General features: G+C 41.1%; 1 protein-coding gene across 2 annotated transcripts in view; it reads left to right on the top strand.

The window, feature by feature from the left end:
- Window positions 1–11,135: 11,135 nt before the first annotated feature.
- Window positions 11,136–19,273, top strand: part of TAF1B (TATA-box binding protein associated factor, RNA polymerase I subunit B) — a 44,247-nt gene continuing 36,109 nt past the window's right edge. For both annotated transcript variants that reach the window (XM_085574534.1, XM_021525421.4), the window contains exons 1-7: window positions 11,136–11,187; window positions 11,921–12,019; window positions 12,505–12,592; window positions 14,364–14,461; window positions 14,756–14,851; window positions 15,463–15,595; window positions 18,745–18,901. In XM_085574534.1, coding sequence (XP_085430660.1) covers window positions 11,170–11,187; window positions 11,921–12,019; window positions 12,505–12,592; window positions 14,364–14,461; window positions 14,756–14,851; window positions 15,463–15,595; window positions 18,745–18,901 — 689 coding nt within the window. In that variant the 5' untranslated portion in view covers window positions 11,136–11,169. The remainder of the gene's footprint in view (window positions 11,188–11,920; window positions 12,020–12,504; window positions 12,593–14,363; window positions 14,462–14,755; window positions 14,852–15,462; window positions 15,596–18,744; window positions 18,902–19,273) is intronic.

Genomic DNA, 19,273 nt, shown 5'->3' with positions numbered 1-19,273 from the left:
AACCAGGGAGAAGCAATGTCGTGGCTCTGCCAGCCTGGCACACCCCAGCAGCATCTCCCCAGACACTGGGGAGTGCTCTGCAGCAGCTGGTCAGCACCTGCATGGGACACCAGATCATTGACATCAGGATTGCTGTGAAGACCTGGATCGTATTTTCCACCTTATTTTTTGGTTTTTTTTTTCATAGACAGAATGTGAATAAATTTTAGCTGTTCTTTCTCTTGGTGGTTCCACCCTATCCAAGGAGTGATGGAGACATGAAGATGGAGAGTTCAGACATGAGTGCAGGTCTCTAATCTGTTTGCCAGGTTGGAAGCTCTCTGCTACCCAGCAGAGAGCACTTTTCCCTTCACAAGGATAATTCTGGGCTAGACTGTTTTGTTTCCCTGTGTGCTACAGAGCTACTCCGCCATGTATGTTCTCCTGTGTGGGTGGAGATAATCTCTGTGCCGTTGCCAGCACATTCTTAACTCTTTTGAAGCTAAGGGTCACATACGAGTACTTTCTGTCACTGTCAGCCCATGCTTCAAAGTGATTTCAGACTTGCTTTGTGAATGGATTATTTTAACATACTTTACTATATAATTTTGTTGAAAGGACCTTCATGCAAGTTTAGAAATAACAAAGCAAAGTAAACCATGTGTTGTTTTTTTCTCATGGGTTTGAGAATGAATAAGTGTGGAAAGTAGGCAGATTTTCACTTCAGATGTTATTTCTGTACCAGTTTCATGTATTCACCTTGCATATGCAGATCTCGTTTGACAGGAAAACAGTTGCACTGGGCTGCAGTAAAGAATAAAATATAGACAATTTCTCACTAGCTTGGCTGAGTTTGAGGTATCTCAAAGACAGGCACCCTGAAATTTCAAAGCTCATGTGCCAGGCCCTAAGTAGCAGGGAACTATCTCAAATTTCTTTGGAGAACATGATGTGGATTTTGAAGATGTTTCCAAGACTATTTTGGTTGTAGATGGGGGAAACTGTGGTAGCCTCACATTTGGAATGTAGTTGCTGATACAGAAGTTCTCATCCTATGACTGTTTCCTTTTTCCATTCCCCTTCCATTGATCTACCTCAGCACTGCTCCACATACCCATCCAGCCCCAGCTGTGCTCCTTGGCCTGATCAGGGACACCACAAAATTCCAGAGAGAGGGGAAGAGAACACAGGCCCCCTTATCCCACCCTCCCAGGTCTATGTTTGCACAGAAAGACAAGAAGGAAGACAGTTAGAGGCAACCTGAAACACATGGGCTCTCCTCTGCCTGGGAGGTTAACCAAGCTACAGCACAGTAGGACTGACAGCAAGTGCAGCCTCCAGTATCCAGGCCAGCAGCACCACATAGGATGAGCTATTGCCTAATATTGTATGTTTTCACTGGAAAGTGAAAAAGATTGAAGTGTGTATGAGCTAGGGAAAAACATTTTGACCACTTGACATGTTTACAGTTTTGAGCTAGACAACTATTTCACTGTGGACTTAAAAAAAAAAATTACCACAAAAGCTTTTATTACCTTTTTTGCTCACCATTCCCATTGTCCAGCAGAAGAAAATTTATGAAAAGGAGAACAACATTTCCCTGTCACCATCCCCCAGTTTATTTTTTCAACCTTTATGTATCTACTTTGGCCTTATGTCTCCTTCCCCCATTTTCCTGCCTCTCAAGACAAAAATGCTGATCAGATGGGATTTCCCTTCCAGACTGAGACTTGTAGGACTTCTCCCATTTCAAAGATCAGCTCTAGTCCCAGCTAAATGCTATGAGCTACAGGGGAGAAAAACCCCAACCAGCTAACAAATATTGGCGAGACCACAAAATACAGATTGTGTCTGTAGGAGGAATATATTCCCATGCTGGGGAAATACTGAATTTTCACAACATTGAAGCAGATAATCTGGAGGAGGATGGAATTTTTTTCCCTAGCACTCCCTTATACAAATAAACACTGCTGAGAAAACAAACTTGTTTAGGTGAGAGAGGGTTGAATTAAACAGTGGTATCCATTTGTGGTCACCTAAGATGCTTCTATGCAGATTGCTTATCTGTGTTTACTGCTCTAAATTGCCTAAATGGTGTGAGCAATTCTGGGCATGGGTGGATGTTGTTTATGCAGTTGTTTAGGTTTGTTTGCCCTTGTCTTATAGACAGGGATAGATGAAAACAAGATTCCTGGTCTGACTTTGAGATCTCCTTTTTCTTCCTTTCTGATGATTGTGAAGGATACTTGGAGTACATTAGAATTTTAAAATCATTAAATTATCCCTTCCCTATCTTGTGTATACTCTTGAATTAGCATGTAGTGCCTTATGTATGTGGCTAAAACATAGAAACAGAATAAAGATGGTGAAGGCACCAGTAATTTGGGCACGTGGCCTTTTTACCACACATTATATTCATGTGAGAAAGCAAATATCTCTTTAGCTACCATCAAAAAAAAAAAAAAAAACACCTGAGTAAAATCAAGACCCAAATTCCTATGCCATGAGGCCACATGATTCCCCACGCTCCCTTCAGACTGTGAGCAGACCACTAAGCAAAGGTGACTTTACTACACAGAAATGTGCTGGATTTTCCTCTGGGCAATGGTGGAATTCCCAGAGCACTCCTTATGTGTTGGGGATTTGCATCCCACCTTCCTGTTTTCAAAGTATCTTCTGAGTAAAACTAATTTAAACAGGTGCTTTAGGTAGGTAGCAAGGATAGGGAAAGAGAATGACTATTTTTTAAAAAGCTGTATAGCCAAAGTATAACATTTTCTGTGTGCAGACTGAACCAAGAAGGGGAAGCTGTAAGGAAATTATTACTTAAAAGTTCTTCACCTACCAGGAACAGAAAAGCTGGTATAAATAAATAAAAAATAAATAAGTAAACAAATACCAAAGACATGGCAGGGAGCGAAATCCCTGATGCAATAGTAAGCTATGGCTCCAGAATAACGTGCTCCAGGATTATACATTGATATGACTAAGACAACTCTGTGGTGTGCAGATCTACAGATCCATCTGCAAGTGGTGACAGTGATCCTTCTGTTTCCTAAGGGTGAGCTAAGGCTAAATACAATCTTCTAGGATAATTGCTGCTGTATACACTTATACACCTAGCCTGGGTCAGTGTCTAAGTGGATATGATCAAAAATCCATTAAAATGGGTGAGAAATTTTCCACTGTCTTTTAACAAGTTTTGTGTGGGATCTTGAAGCTTATACTTTCATGAAGAGCCAAACAGTTTTATGATTAAAACCAGAAAAACAACCACTGCAGGAATACAATCAGTACTTTTAATGGCATTAAAAGGCCACCAGATGGACAACTTTCAATCATAATTAAATTACTGTCCTCAAGTAGAAACAACACTGTTAAAAAACCATTAAGTTTTAGGATGAAACATAAAGAGCTGAAAATAACATGACTCATCCCTAGCTTTCTTCTTATTGCACAAAAGCTCTTAAAATTTGGCTTCAACACTTTTCTCCTCATTATAATGCATGATTCCTTTGTCACTGTGAAATGCACCCTCTTAAGCTAAAAATTTCTTAGAACTGTACTCATAAAACAGGGCTGAAACACAATTTGGAGTACTCTAACAGGTCCTCACAGAGTCTCAGGTGCATCCTGACTTTCTGCACTTTTGATGTCCCCACCATATAATTAATAATTAAAACAAAGATGTGCAGAAATAGCTTTAGATTAGAAATTAGGAAGAAAATATTTCCTGTGAGGGTGTTGAGACACTGGAACAAGTTGCCAGAGAACCTGTGGATGCTGCATCACTAAAAGTGTTCAAGGCCATGTTGGATGGGGTTCTGAGCAAACTGCCTTAGTGAAAGGTGTCCCTTCCCATGGCAGGGGGTTGGAACTGGACAGCCTTTAAAGTCTGTTCCAACCCAAACCCTTTGGTGATTCTGTAATGATTTTATGATTCATCATTGAAGGAGCAAAGATTTCCTCTGTGACCTTTCTGTGTAACTACAGAAATAAAAAGTTATTTTAAGTATATTATGTAGTGGTGAGACAAAAAAAAAAGAACCATCACAGCTCCATCCCTTGGTCATTAAGTTTATTTAGTATCACCACCATGACAAATACCCAAATGCACTGGTGAGCTCAAAACAGCAATGAGCCTTGCTGAGACACAATATGTTCTAGGTCCCATAGCATGCTGTAACTAACAGACTTAATCAAGTTTGGAATAGGGATGGTGACCTTTTCTTTCTTTGGCAAGAAAGGGACAGAAAAATAGATGGTGAGAAATAGAGGGCAAAAACCACTGGGGAAATGAGATTGTAAATCAAACCAGAGCTATGCCTCAACTTAACTATATTTTCATTTTTATTAATAGCACCCTCTACTATGTTTTATAGCCTACCCTTTAAAAAATAGTTCATGAATTGCAGGGGGTCCTATAAATTTAATTGCTTTTTTTTTAGTATTGTAGTTAGAACAGAAAATTTATCTTTCTAAACTCTGCTCTTAAATGCCATGAACCTGCATACGTATTTACAATAAAAACTATCATAAAAGCTGTGTATTGTGGGTGGGGAATAGAAATTGAGAAACAATATTCCATTCTTTATTTTAAGGGTGTATTAAATACTATTCTTGGTTTAATTTTCTTCACAGAAAATTCACTTTGCCAGGACCATGTCTAGTTTAGAACAGCATTTATCAAACATCCTTTGTAACCTTGAACATGCATGTTGGTTTTGAAGAGTACAGCACCCTGGCTAGGGTGATCCTACCGGTTCTTCTGGATTCTCCTGAATGCTGCTATGTTCCCTTCTTGACAGAGACAACTTGAAAAGTGCAGACTTGAGACCACAGCTTGGGAACATTCTGAAAATAGGGGATTGCATTCTACTTATTTCTATTTCTTCTAGATTTGGCTCCCCTTCACATCTAATTATTGTAATGTGGAATCATCTCTCATAGTTTTTTTGAACAAATATTGAAAACCTGCTATCCATGTACCATAACCTCTTGGAAGCATGATGGAATGAAGTATGACAGGAAGAGTTGCAGACTTTTTTTGAGATTTTCATAGTTTTGAAATCAGAAGGTGTTGACTCCTTGTCATAGCCTTGTGGTATCTTTTTCTGAATTTTCTCCTACTACCACGTGTCATTTTATAAGTGGTTACATTTAAATTACTGGGGGAAAAATTAATCCAATCTGAAGCAACCATTAATGATACCCATAGATAGCTCCTGTTTACCAAAGCATTTGAACAAAGGGGAAAACTGAACTCTATTAAGCATAAAGGATATGCTGGGTTTATCTGTTAAGACTTGGTCTAAAAAGAATGACCTTTCAGGTTGCTTTCACATTCTACTTGCTTTGTACCATGCTTTGGGATATTAGTGACTGTTTGGCTAACAAAGATTTTGAAAGTAGTATCTGTTCTGAAATTTAACTTAACTTCAAGCTCTGCTAATGTGTAACTAATTTTAAAAATTTCCAAAACTTAAAATTCACTCAGCAGAAAATAGGCAAAACACGTATCACAGTTGTATCATGATTCAATAACTAGACTGATTATCAGTGGACTATGAATCATTTGCCTCAGGACTGGCTTCTCTAGCACCTGGAGGATTATCTGACCATCACAGCCCTGTTTTGTTTCGGTTTGGGGGGGGGGGGGGGGTTTAGTGTTTTTTGTTTGTTTGTTTGTTTGTTTGGGTTGGTTTTTGGTTTTTGTTTTGGTTCTGTTTTGTTTTGAGTTTCTTCAGATACTTAAGGTCTACTACTCAGAGAGATTTTTATAAACTTGTCCTTACATAAAATACATTTTTAAGGTATCATCTAATGTGCTGAGGATAAAGTTGCTGCTGCATTAAGGTCTTGGAAAAGACCAAGAAGATTTGAAAAAAGCAAATACCTTTTTGTTTGGCAAGATCACGTGCTGGTATCCACATTTCAGTACTGACAAGCAGCTCAGAGTCCATCATGAGGAGTGATGGGAAAGAAATGGTAAATGAAACATTTCATAGTCCATGCTGCAGCCTCAGAGACTGAGAAAAAAAGACTGCTCTTGACTTCTGTGAAGAAGTAAGTCTCACATAAGTTATCCCATTTTTGCTATTTCTCTGGTTATGGAGTATTTGAGCTCTGGCAATCCTAATTCTCCATGTTTATAAATGACTGCAGAAGAAAATAAACCTGTAACAGAAATCTACACATGATGATTCCAAAACTTACCAGCATTTTTGAGGGTTTAATTAATTATATGGTGAAAAATGCCCTCTGAGCAACACCCCCACACACCAAAGCTGCGTAGGTCATAGTGAGTACCTTACTTTGCTTCCTCAATTCTGCTGCTTTCTGCATTTTTCTGACAGTTTTACATTCCTACCTGCCACTGCCCACAAATACATTTCTTTGCCATCCAGTGTTAGTCAGCAGAGGAGTTCTGTGATGCACTGTGCACTAAATATGCACAGACATGTGCATGGTGCATGCTTTCCAGACTGACAATCTTCGATCACACTGGATCTGAATTTCTAGCTGTGAGTAGCTGTTCCCAGACGTATTTTTTGGAACCCCTTTGTGAATCCCAGCTCCACAAGGTGGCTCTCGATTCCTTTAAAAATACTACTGCTTTTGTGGATTAAATGTATCTCAGAATGATCTTGAGAACAATCATCATGGCACGATGGATGCACAATGCTACAACGGAAGCCAAGATCCCCTTTAGTATGTAGCATATTTTTCTTTCAGTAAAACTGAAAACTAGACAAAGCCTGACATTACTGAAGTATTACAATTTGAAGGAAGATTTCATGTCAATTGCTCAATAAAATCTGAAAAACAAGAAAATAAAGGCATTATAGATGCCTTTATGAAATGGGATATTCAAATGCTCACTGCCTGCTCTGTTCCTTTGTGGCTTCTCTCTTACAAGTGCCCATCCCTACTCCATACCTCTGTCACCAGGTATTGAGGGGTGCAATCTCTGAGAGCATGGGCAGCCCGAGGGCAGTGTGGTGCTCCTCAGGAAAGACATCTTGCCTTTGAAGGCCAAGACACACTACGAGGTGTTCACTTGACTCCAGCCGGGACTTCAGCATCCCCAGAAGACCTCTCAAATCCCTCTGTGGCTGGCCTTGTGCTAGCATGGCCTCCCAGAGTTTTGCCTGCTCAAGCAGCTCATCTGAATGTGAGGTCCTGCCCTGAGGTGTGTGTCCCCAGAACCCCTGGCTGGGTGACCACAAAGCTGATCACCAGCTCTGCGGGCAGGGAGAGCCCCAGCTGAACCCGGGGTGGGACCACAGAGTAACTCTGCGAGGTGGGCTGGGCTGCAGCATGTGTGCAAAGCAAAGGCTGATGGTGCGAACCCCAGAATTAGTGCCTAAGACTGGCTCAGTTTGCCCTCCCTCTTGGGTATAATATTGCTGCTTTTGGTAATCAGAAATTAAAATTCCTGTTGCTTACATCTTAGGAAAATGCTAAGAAAACCTGAGTAAACTTTGGGAAAAAATATTATTTGCTTTCTGGTGATTTGTATGTTTTAGGTCATATTTTCAGGTTTTCCACAACAGGGATTGAAATTTATTTAACTAGTAAAATTTGAAAGCTGAATCTGTATAACAAACCCTATAGCAAGGCAATGCTGGGTGTGTCTGAACTGTAACGTTAAATTCATTCTTGTCGCTTCCTTCAAAGCTGAGCTGAGCTCAGCCCCTCCCTGGTTATCCCTCCCTGCCGAGCTTGCTGTAACCCCCACGCCTTGCTGCTGTTCCCACCTTTGTCCTTGCACAACTTGCTGCACCTTTGCCTCCACTGCTGGCCCAGCTTCTCCCCCTGACCCCTTCCACAGCGTGGTCTCTAAAGATCAGTTACAGTGAAGCCACTTGCTTCTTGTTCTCCTAATTTCTCTTTTGTTTTCTGTCTGCCTTTAAACATGCGTTCTTCCATGGAGAGATGGTGCAGACATGAAATTTTGCATGTTAATAACTGTGTGCATTTTCTATAAATTTGAATCTGGTCGATCTGCCCTGTGTTCATGTGCACAATCTTTGGGGCAGCTGAGGTTGCTGTTCTGCTCTAACTCTTTGTAGTAGGTGTCTGACAATGGGTAAAGACTCTGGGGAGAATCTCTGCTACAGAAGTTTGTATCCTGGAGCCAGCACAATTTCATGAACAGTAGCCCAAAGGACAGGCCAAGGGACATGTCTTTCAGTCCAATATGTATTTTTTACATTTTCACATGCAGAAAGTCTGCAGTCAAGAACCAGAAATGTGGTATCAGCAATGGAACTCAGTTCATTAAAAATTCAAATCAATGGAAACAACAGGACGTGTTATTTATCTAAGCCTTGAATCAATCTGACTACTATGCATAATGATCTTAATTAGAAAAGTGAGCCGAAGCAGGAAGACAGTCTGTCTCCTGGCTTTGAAATTATCATACCCCTATCAGTATGCTTGGGTAACTTGTAATTAGGGACAAAGGTTACACATAATTTTATATGCTGAAAAACCGGTTTTATACATGTAATTTCAAAAAATATTTAAGAAATAGTTATAAGACTTGGTAACCCTGTTAGACTTTAATTTTTTTTTTTCCTGCCAGATTAGTAGTCTGCACTAATTAATTGATGGACTTCAGAAATAGCTACAGAAACTTTGCATTTATAGGGACCCTGGACACTTATAAGTAACTAGTAATATTAATATCAGTCTTTGTAGAAGTTCCTTTCCAAAATTTGGTACCTTTTCACATCTGTTTCACCTGCGTGGAAAATGCAGCTCAGAGAAACAGTGTGGGCTGTCCAGCAACAGAGAGTAAGGGCTTCCCTGTTCAAAAATTTTACTGGCATGTTGCACCAGTATGGCCACAATTATACCTACACAGCTCCTTGTGCTGTCCCCCACATCTTTCTTCTTTCTTGCTTATCTTCAACTACTGTCATTAAATACGAAATTATCAGGTTTTGACAAAATGGCAGTCCTGTGATTACTCTTCCTTTAATATTTTATGGACAAGCTGTAATTAGAAAACAGAAGACCTAACTCTGAGGTCCTACCTCATCAAAGCACTCAGTTCCACACTTAATTTAAACAAATTCTTCAATTTAGTTAAGTCCACTGGGCAGGCCCACTGCCCGCTCACAGCGTTGAGTCACACACGAGCACTGCTCTCAGCAGGAGCAATGCCTTATCTTCTGCACTGGAACACACCTCTTCCTCTCTTATCACAGCTACAGATGTGATTTTTTTTCAAGGTAGTATTTAATCTTAGAAATACATTAGAAAAAGATCAAACCCTCTCTGTCACACAAGATGGCCTTGCTTTCCCACAACAGTATTTCCACAAACAAAAAAAATATGGAAATTAAAAACACAAGTAGGATCTGTTTCATCAAAGTATTAGCTACATTTCTGTGAGGCTGACAATCACCTTTTTAACATGGCAGGAATTACATGTGTAATGGGTGTTACAAATGTTCAACCCACACTGAAAAAAGATCACAGTTGGTATGAGTAATAACTTTTTTCTTAAACATAAACAGTTTCCCTCTAGCTCTCTACATCAATGTAACCACAGCTGTCAAGGCAGCCTCACCTCTTTCTATGTATATTTTAACTTTAATTTTTTCCCATGCCTTCACTTAGTGGACTTTTTTTTTTTTTATTAAAGGGCTTAAACCTGTTCTCCAATTTTGTGGGCAAATTCCCTGCAATAACAGATCTTGGTGTTTAGACATCTTTAAACATTATTATTAGCATGCAAGAAATTAGAGACCTACATCAAGATCTGGAGGTTTGGGTGTTGTTTTTTAATTGAAAGTGGATTTCAGATTGTAGTTTCCCTCATTCAAGGATCTCCGCTTTTACATAGTTAAATGAGCTTTTGTGGCCTTCTTTACAAGCAGCAGCAGCCCCCTTCCCAGAGCTTTGGTGCAGCCTTGGTGGTCACCAGCTGGGGCCACCGAGGTGGTGCAAGGGTGAGGATGCAGGAGCTCTGTGGAGAGGATGGCGATGGGCTGAGGCTCAGAGGACACACACAGTCTTAGTCTTAAGCTGCACATGCAGTCAGTCCAAAGATGTTCCAGGGGAGGTTTAGGTTGGACATTAGGAAGGACTTATTCACAGAAGTGGTGATTAGGCTTTGGAACGGGCTGCCCGGGGATGTGGCAGTGTCACCATCCCTGGAGGTCTCTAAGGAAGGAGTGGACATGGCACTGAGTCCCATGGTCTAGTTGACATGGTGGTGGACTCGATGATCACAGGAACTCAACTGATTCTGTGATGGAACGGACCCTTCAGTCCCTGGGACACCCCACATCTCCTTGAAGCTGCTACGTCTCCTCCATGGCTGAAGTCACAGAACTATAGACTATGAAGAGGTGGGAAGGGATGCACCGAGCCCCAGTCCCCCCTGCCATGGGCAGAGACACCCCTCACCAGACCAGGCTGCCCAGGGCTCCCTCTGATGCCTTAAGTTTTAGCTTTCGTATTTTCCAGATTCTGTACTGCATTAGTGTGTAACTCTGAGCTTCATATAAAGAGTTAGCAAGCTCTCCTCACAGCTTAGTCAGACAAAACAATCCTTTTCCAGCACAAGAACCAAGGACATCATTGCAGCTTTGGGCCCAAAAAGTCTGAAGAGCAGTGAATTGAGGAGAGCAAACTGGGAGGATGGGACTTCATAACCTGAAGCTGTAACTGGACAATTAACCCCAATATGTAAATGGACTAAAACTTATAAAAGTGTAAAAACTTATAAAAGTGTAAAAACGACTTGGAGTCCATCTTGGGTCCATTTTGGGGAGAGCTACGGCCAGGCTCTTGTACTGCCCAGGCCGTATCCTTTTAAATAAATCCCTACTTTCTTCCTTTAACACAGTCTAGCCTCTGTTCAGGGAGCCCCTCACGGCATCAATCCAACCCGGCCTTCCAAAGATGCGGCGCCTCCACCCTCGCTGGGCAGCCTGCCGCAGTGTCTCACCGCCTCCCAGGAAAGCCTTTTTCCTTTCTCCCTTCTCCCTTCTCCCTCCCGCTGGTGCCAGCCCCGGGATCTGTCCCCTCAGCGCGGCCCTTGCCCCGCCCGTGCCCCCGGCGCCGCGCAGTGCCCGCGGCGGCCCGGAACGCGAGCGCCGGGGCCGCGGTTTCCCGGCGGGCCGCGGCGCCGCGGCGCGGTTGCCATGGTGCTGCCGGGGCGCGGCCGCCATGGACGAGGAGGACACGGTGGGGCCTGCGGGGTTCGCCGGGCCGGGGCCGCTTCCCCCCGGGCGGGCAGCGGCTGCGGGCGGCGGGGGAGAGCGAGAGGCGCCGGCGGGCGCTGCCTGCCCCGGCCCGGTGCTGCCCTGCCCACAGCGGGGCCCGGAGCGCGGGCGAGGCCCTGCCCGGCCCCTCGGCGCTGCCCGGCGCTCGGTCCGGCCCGGGATGTGCCGCCGGCCGCCCCTCAGCCGGGCCCGGCAGCGCTGCCCCTGCCCAGCACGCACGTGGGCGTTTCTGGAAACCACTTGGTTTTGCTCCGTCGGTTTCCCTCTTCTCTCTCCCTCTCCGGTTTCTCCGGGAACCGGCGGCTCGTGCGGGCTTTCTCTCACCGCGTGTGTTTCTTTGCAGTTCCAGAAATTTGTTTTTCTTTTCGCCTCCCCCTCCAGTTTGTATCTCCTTCTCAATTTCTGATGGGTGGCTTTATTTAAAGCCCCGCCACGTGTGTGCGAGGCGTGGATCGCCATTCCTGCTGTTCTGACGCTCTCACACACGGGAACTGGCCCTTTGCAGCTGCAATTACGTGTTCAGGGTTACCTGCGGCTGATGGCAAGTGCGATGATCACTTGTTACCAGCCAGAGCTAACACGAGGGGTGTAAATCCTCTCCTCTGCAAATAATCTCAGAAGCTGTGCAGTAGCCTAGCAATAATGGCATTTGTATTGAGCAATTGTGAAAGTCTTCTGGCTTTTCTTTCTTTCAGAGAGATTTTAATGAGCGCTGTGCTCAGTGTTCAGAAGTGAACTGGGGTCTCACTGATGGAGGCAGATTTTATTGTAGATCTTGCCACAACGTTACTGAGGTAAAAAGATGAGTTACTGCCTTGGAAAATGTTTATTTTGATTGCTTCTTGACTTTATGTAAGAAAATTACAGATTTTTCTTCTCAGCATTGAGGGCAGTATTTTTATTCTTACTTTTTCATGCTTTAGTTGACACTGTTTAAAACTAATGTTCCTTGAAATCACAACATTTCGAATGAGCCATCTTGGCCTGCTGTGTTGCTGTAGCTGTGGTGTCAATGTGCTCTCTAGATGCCTCAGAAGCATTGTCTGAGTGTTGCTGCCTTTATGCAGTCCAAATCCAGGCAAACTGTGATGCATGTCACCTATGTGTCCATGATAGTAATTATCTGTTTTTGAAATTGCTGAATGAAAAGTTCAGACTGTCTTGTGTCCTGATAGTTTAGGAAATTTCGGTGAATTCCTCCATTATGTTTTATGATGGGGCAATCTGTGCAAGTTAGACCTGGCTCTTTTTCTTGCTAAGATGTATTCCTGTTTTGCAGAGAACTAGAGAAGTTGTAAACACTGATTTTATTACTAATTCAAGAGTCCAATCAATCTCCAAAGGTTTAAAAAAGCAGGAAAAAACTGGTATGTATGAGTTTCTGTTCGTATTTTGCAAAAGGGTGGCTGTTCAGCCACTGCTCTCCTAGGCCATTAGGTCTTTGGTAGAGAACAAAAACGGATAGGCAGGAAAGACTGTAGGAGTGGGAACAAAATGCACCTCCCTTATGCTGTTACAACCTTCAGAGATCACACTTGGTGACTTCCTGAGCCACAGGTGACCTCTGGTGAGCCCAGTGGTGGGGATTTTTTATTGAAAAGGTGAGTGTGCTACTGCTGCTTTGACTTCTGGAAGCAAATACTCATTCAGGCTACTGGAGGCATGCATTCAGATGTGGTAATCCTTTGTTCCTTCCCTGTGATGGCTATCACAAAACCAGAGAGGTTGTTTGTCTTGGCAAGTGAGATGTGATGGTGGTCCAGTTCTTGGTGTCAGTCTGGCCTGGGTTACAGGCACTTGGCCCTGCAGCTTACACACAAACTGCGCAGAAGAGGTTTCATGCAGTTCCAGTAGCTGAACCAGAGCTGCATCTTTCATCCAGAGTCACTTTTTTACTTTTAACTTAATGACTATTCAGAAGAATAGTGGTCATTACATAGGAAGATCTGGGGCATAAAGATGTAGTGGTAAAGCTACTGCTAGAGCTGTGTGTGTATGCTGTGTTGGCTGGATACATCTCTTACTGTTGTGGCCACCTTCAGAAAACAGAACTGCATTAAAATGCCAAATAAAGCAAGGGGTTATCTTTCTCTCTGATACGCTCAAATACCATTGGTCTGTTGCAGAGGCAGTAGACTGCTACATTCCTTTGAAAAGAGCAATTATGTGGAAGTGAAGGGAGGTGTGAAAGGACCCCTCCACTTTTCCTTATACTGTATTTATTCTGAAGTCTGGACCAGTCATGCTTTTAATTTATCCTGTTGAGAAGGTCATTAGCCAACCCCAGACTTCTTAAGAAAGAAATCCTTAACTTCACAATGCAGTCATGTTACACTGAATTCCATGAAAGTATAGGAGTAAGCTGTGTCTGTTAGTTCACTGTTAGCAGTTAAGAGCAGCATCATTATAGCAGGGCAGAAGCTTTGGGCAGATAATGTCCAAGATGGTGAGATGCAAGGTGTATTTCGGAACAAGAGTAGTGAAGAACAGGTGTGGAAGGACTGAAAATGGAGTTGAGAAATGCAGAGAAAATTTCTAAAACCAAAAGCCTGTATAAAAGGTTAGTAGTGAATTTAGAGAGGTAAGGGTGAAAAGTAATTGTAATGCAGCCTGAAGAAATAGTGAGCAGATTAGAGCAGGCCCACTCCCTGTGAAATTTATGTTGTGCTATGATTTGTTAGAAGTTGGGATATTCTTTCATTTAAACATTTGTGATTCTGTGTGAGAGAATGGTAAAGCACCAAAGTGGTATTGATTGTTTTTTGCCTGACTCACTCCTGTAATGTTTCAGTTTTCTATGTCAGGGGTGGGAAAGGAATGTTCATATTTCATTTTTAAATGCAGGTTCTCAGTTATTTTTAAACTGGTAATTTAACAGTGCTCTGCTCAATTACAAATGCCACACTAGACATTGTAATGAATTATATTATTCTTGGGAAATGTGTGAAGTTCTTGTTCAGTAACTTTTCTTCTCGTTTAAGGCTGTGAATAAATGGAAGTTAATGGAGTGTTCAGTGCAGGTGGTTTATGCACTAGGGTCTGAAATTATTAGAGATATGGGGATAAGTGTGCATAAAGTTAAAGAAATCCAAAATAGTACAAACAAACATAGTTTGTTTCCTTTGTTTTTCCCCTTAGATGGAGGCTGTGAATGGTATATTTGTGAAGGCTTTCAGCTTGTACTCAAGAAACAGGTGGAAGCTCTAGAAGCATTAGGAGTATGTCCACAAATGAAGGTACGTAGATGTCAGTCTGAGTTCTATACTCTGTGTGTGTGTGTTACAGAAAGTGGGATTTAAAAGATTTTAATTTTTAAAGTGAATAACATAAATCCCTGTTTAAAATCATTGAGCATATGAAATAAAAATTTGTTTCTCTGGTAGTTTTTAAACATATTTTATAAATCACAGTTAATAAAATTAGAGGTGGAATGTTATTCATATTCCTGAGTTAGAAATTACGCTCCGTTCTCTCAGCAATTAATGATCTTGTAAACATTGTACCATTTGCCATCCATTTTTGTTTATCAGGATGAAATTCTGTGCAATTTTTGGAGGTGTTACCTTCAGAAGAGCAAACAGGCATATTGCAAGAGACCAGCTGGGGAAACCATCAAAGTATTATCAGTAAGTGAAAGGTCAAATCCCATGAGATGTTTGGTATCTTTTTAAAAGCAGCAACAGAAATCTTCTTTGTTTAGGTGACATATCTTGCTGCCAACAATGTCACTTCAGTATGAAGGAGGTCATTTAAACAGGCTTGCACATGTCCAATTTATTGGGTTTTGGAGTTTTTTCAAGTCTGTTTCAACAGATAAATATTTCTGTGACTATTTGAAACTGCTTATTTAAAAGTTTTGCCTTGTCTTGACATAGAAAATCAGTAAATACAAATGGCAATGCAAGATGTATCATCAGCTACCATCCTTTTCTGCTTGCTCTCTTGAAGTTACTAGTTTGATCAAGCTTTGATTCTGTGTGCTGCCAACTTTCTGGTCATTGTAGCAGATTAAAGTGTAGTCACTAGAACTTTTTGGTATTGAGAAATCCTTGAAAAAATACTTCCTTGCCTTTTTTTTTTTCCAGTTACTGGTGGTTCATGGAGTAAAAATATTAACAGTTCGAGTTTTAACTTTTACTGTTAATTTTGCATTGCATCTGTCATGGTTTATGTGGTTTGTTAAGATCGAAACCGTAACTAAGAGCAGCTAACACAAATGTTTCTTTACAAACCCCAGGGATGTGAGAGCAGTACTGATGTGGACAGTGATCCAGAGAGACCCAGCTTTCTGCACTTGCTGTCTCTCTCTGACAGTGAGGGGGATCTGCAGACTGACTGCAGCTTTGCCTCATCAGTGAGCAAGGTCTCAGGTAGGAGCAGTGAGCAGAACTATCTGAAAATCAGTTTTTCTGTAGTTTTTAAATATAAATAGATTTAAAGTGTATTTTTGTACAGTGAATTGGAGGAACTGGTTGGAAGTTGTAATATTTTCAGTCTTGTTTGACACTGTACTACTTTATATTCTACCAGAAATAGACTTCCTCCTTCAACTCCTACCCAAGGAGATAAAAGTTGAACAGGACCTGGAAATGCAGTGGGAAATGTAGGAGGAAGTTCTGGTTTATAGCGAGTTTGCTCCATGCCTCCTGTTTAGAGTGGGAAAAAAATTGCTGTTATATCTGCCAAGCTAGATGTTCACAAACACAGCAGCTTTGAAGAATAAGCACACATTTAACCAACAGCAGAGCTGTCTGTCATGACTTTGATGTTAAAAAACATGAGTCTGTTCTTTAAGGGCATGTATTTTTTTTCTATCCCATAGATATGTTTAGCTTTTTAATTTTTTCTTTACATTATATTGGTATTTTTCTATCTTTTGTCTCCACAGTCTTTTTACTGCTTTCCCAATGGCCCCTTATAGGAAAAATCATATTTTAGCATTCCTTCAGTTTCTCTTCTTGCAATAGCAGCATGAAAATAGCTACAGAATGCTGAACTTCTTAATTAAAATGTTGTAGAGAATTGGAGTGTTAGGTTCTGCTGGGCAAGTGTAATACTAGACAATACTGCAAGGCCTGATACTGGAAATGCATTGCAAGGCACATTTGAAAGCTTTTGCTTGTGTTTTAAACTTATGATGGTTTTCTTTCTTGCTTTATTCTTTGCTTGCTTTTTCCTTCTTAATCTATCTTTGTGTTTCTTATTCCCCTGTTATGTGCTATCCTCCTTATGGCATGTTTCTGTTCTGTGATATTCCCTCTCTACCCTCAGAAGAACACAATCTTGTTTTTTCAAGCTTTTATCTTTACTTTGTAAAGTCCACAAGTGATAATAGAGTGAGAAATTTGATCAGCAGCAATTAGAAAACTTCAGACACAGTTGGGGTGAGAGGGGGAAGTTATAAAAATGGTGATGCAAATTTTTTTTAATATTATGCTAGAACCTTTCATCCTTACATATTAAAATGACATTTTGAGGTAAAGATTCACTGTATGTTTGTTCATGTAGAATGTTGGTTGTTATACAAATATAATACAAAAAGACAAGAATAGAGTGAAGAATTTCTAGTGAAAGTATTTCCTTAAATTTTCTTCCCCTTTTTGATGTCTAGGGTAACTTCTTTCTTCCTCGGTGCTTGTGCCTTTTATAGGTCTGTTGCTTAAAGTTTTAGAACAGCAAGGTAGTCCTAAGTAGGCCATAATTTATTGTCTTGGTTAGTTGCTTCAGAGATTGAATTCAGCTTCCAGTAGTCATCAATTTCACTAAAATCACTTCAAATGAGTTAAGAGTTCAATGATACTTAAAGTAAGTTTCTGCAAAATCAGACAGATATAGAGTTATGTCTGTTGAAATTTAGCATATTTCTAGTTTATTGTAAACTCTTGTGAAGATTCATAAATATTTTCTTTGGTGTCCTTTCTGCTGAGCTGTTACTGCTAAAGAGGAGAAGCCTCAACACCCTTCTTTCCCTAAGAGGCTTGTCCATACAGCAGGTTTTTTGGTGTTTTTTTTTTTTTTTCTTTTTTTTTTTTTTTTTTGTTATTTTCTTGTATTGTTAATAGCAATTTCGACTGAGTATAGCACTGAGATATTGCTAAAGAAGCCTATAAAACTCTTAAATTATTAGCTGTGTGTAACTGCGTGTTGTCATGCCATGCATTAGCGGGGAGAAATAAAAGGAAATTGTGTGCCATCATTAAGGCCACAAATATAATGAGGATTATTTTAAATAAATTGAGTTGAATGTGAAATTAACAATGAAGCTTCAGTCATGAAGCTGCCTTTAAGTGCAGTATCCATGTGAAAGGTGAAGCAGTTGACTTAAGGGATTAAGCCGATGTTCCCGTGTTCCTGCCTTTGTTCCCTGATGCACACGCTCTGCTCTGTGCCGTGCCAGGGCCGTGCCGTGCCGTGCCGTGCCGTGCCGGGGCCGGCAGGTGGCACCGCAGCCCGGCCTCGGGACGCGCGGTGTGCGGCGCCCCGCGCTGCGGGCGCTGCCGACCCTGCCGCCCGCCCGCGGAGCTGCCGGGCTCTCGGAAGGGCCAAGTTGTTTCCAGCGGGCTCTTAGTCCTGGCCCTGCAGCCCCCAGCTCTCGCATTCCTGTCTGAACGGGTGAACAGTTTCTGGGGAAGTGAAGTCAGGAAAATCTCTGCAGAGTCATTGCTGGCATTTTGTGCCGGTGTGCTTTAAATACATTTTCCTTCATCCTGTCTGCGTCATGATGTAGGGAAGAGAGGCTTACAGATTCTTGTTAGATTTTTTTCTTTTTTGATCTTTTCCTGAACTCACAGGTTTCACTGCTGAAAAGGTTCCAAACTTATAAAACACTAAACAAAATTTTGTATTTTCTTTGTTTCTCTTAGTTTTTAGTGATTGACCTGAGTAAGGAAGAAGAGAAGTTTGGATGTTAATTTATTTGGGGTTTTTTTCCCACCTTCTTCATAATTTCCTACATTCTTGTTGTAAAGTTATTTGACATTGAATTTACATACATTTTTCTAAAAAATACCTGTATTTCCGCAGTTAGAGATTATAGGACGGCTGGATTCAGGGCAGACTTCTAACATCAGTAACATTTCTGCAATGTAAATGACATTTTCATTAAAGTCCTTCCTGGGTTGAAATTTAAAACTGTATTTTAATCCCAAACTCAGAGGCATTGATTTAAGTACATCAAATTTTCCTTTGTTTCCTCACAGTTCCTTTATATCTCAAATGGTAATCAGTATTTCCAGCTCATTAGTCTATTAGTTATATGTTATATAGGAGTTAATGTCCTAGTCAAGTGGAATAGCATTTCGTGAAACAGGTTCTCATCTCATATTGTGGTAGATTAATAAATTGGTGTTAAACTGTTTCACAGAAAAGTACACAAACAAGCAAAAAATTCAAAGTAATGATTTCAAAATGTTACTAGTTGCTGAACAGATCTTGTATGTTCCTTTATCTTGACTTTTGTACGCCATGGTTCATGTGTCTGTCATATCAATTGCTTTTTTTCTTTTAACGCAAACTCAAGAAAGCACCTCTGTGTACTCTGGATCAGTGGATGGCAGCGTGTATTTAATGAAGAACCAAAAGGAGAAACTGCGGATGACGATGCCAATGACACTTTCATTTTGTTACATGGCATTGCTCTGGGTGAGGGAACCAATTACATTGTCCGAGCTCTTAAGGTATGAATAGTCTCTAGTGAAGAGTCGTTGCTTTTATAAATAATGATATTTTAAAAAATAGATCTGTACTATTGGCCTCATATGAATTTGCTCAGTAATAGTGAGAAGTTCTTTATATTTAGTTGTCTTGTCTTTCCTTTGTCATATCCACTTGTGCAGCTGCTGTTGGAGGACATTGTTGATTGCAATGCATTTCAAAGACCTGTAAGGAAGAATGTTTTGAAGTTAGAGAAGCTTTTTATCCTTCTCCTTCAAAAATTCTTAAGACTTGCTGGAGGTGTGTATGGCCACACTTCTGTGATATTCGCTGTTGTCAGCTTGTCAAAATTGAATGAGTAAACATTCTCCAGGACTTACATCAGTGTCATCATA

This window comes from Lonchura striata, chromosome 3 (genome assembly GCF_050655825.1).
Source record: "Lonchura striata isolate lonStrDom1 chromosome 3, ASM5065582v1, whole genome shotgun sequence".
Classification (NCBI taxonomy): domain Eukaryota; kingdom Metazoa; phylum Chordata; class Aves; order Passeriformes; family Estrildidae; genus Lonchura; species Lonchura striata.
The sequence above is the reverse complement of the archived record's forward strand: the minus strand, read 5'-3'. Positions and strand labels throughout refer to the sequence as shown.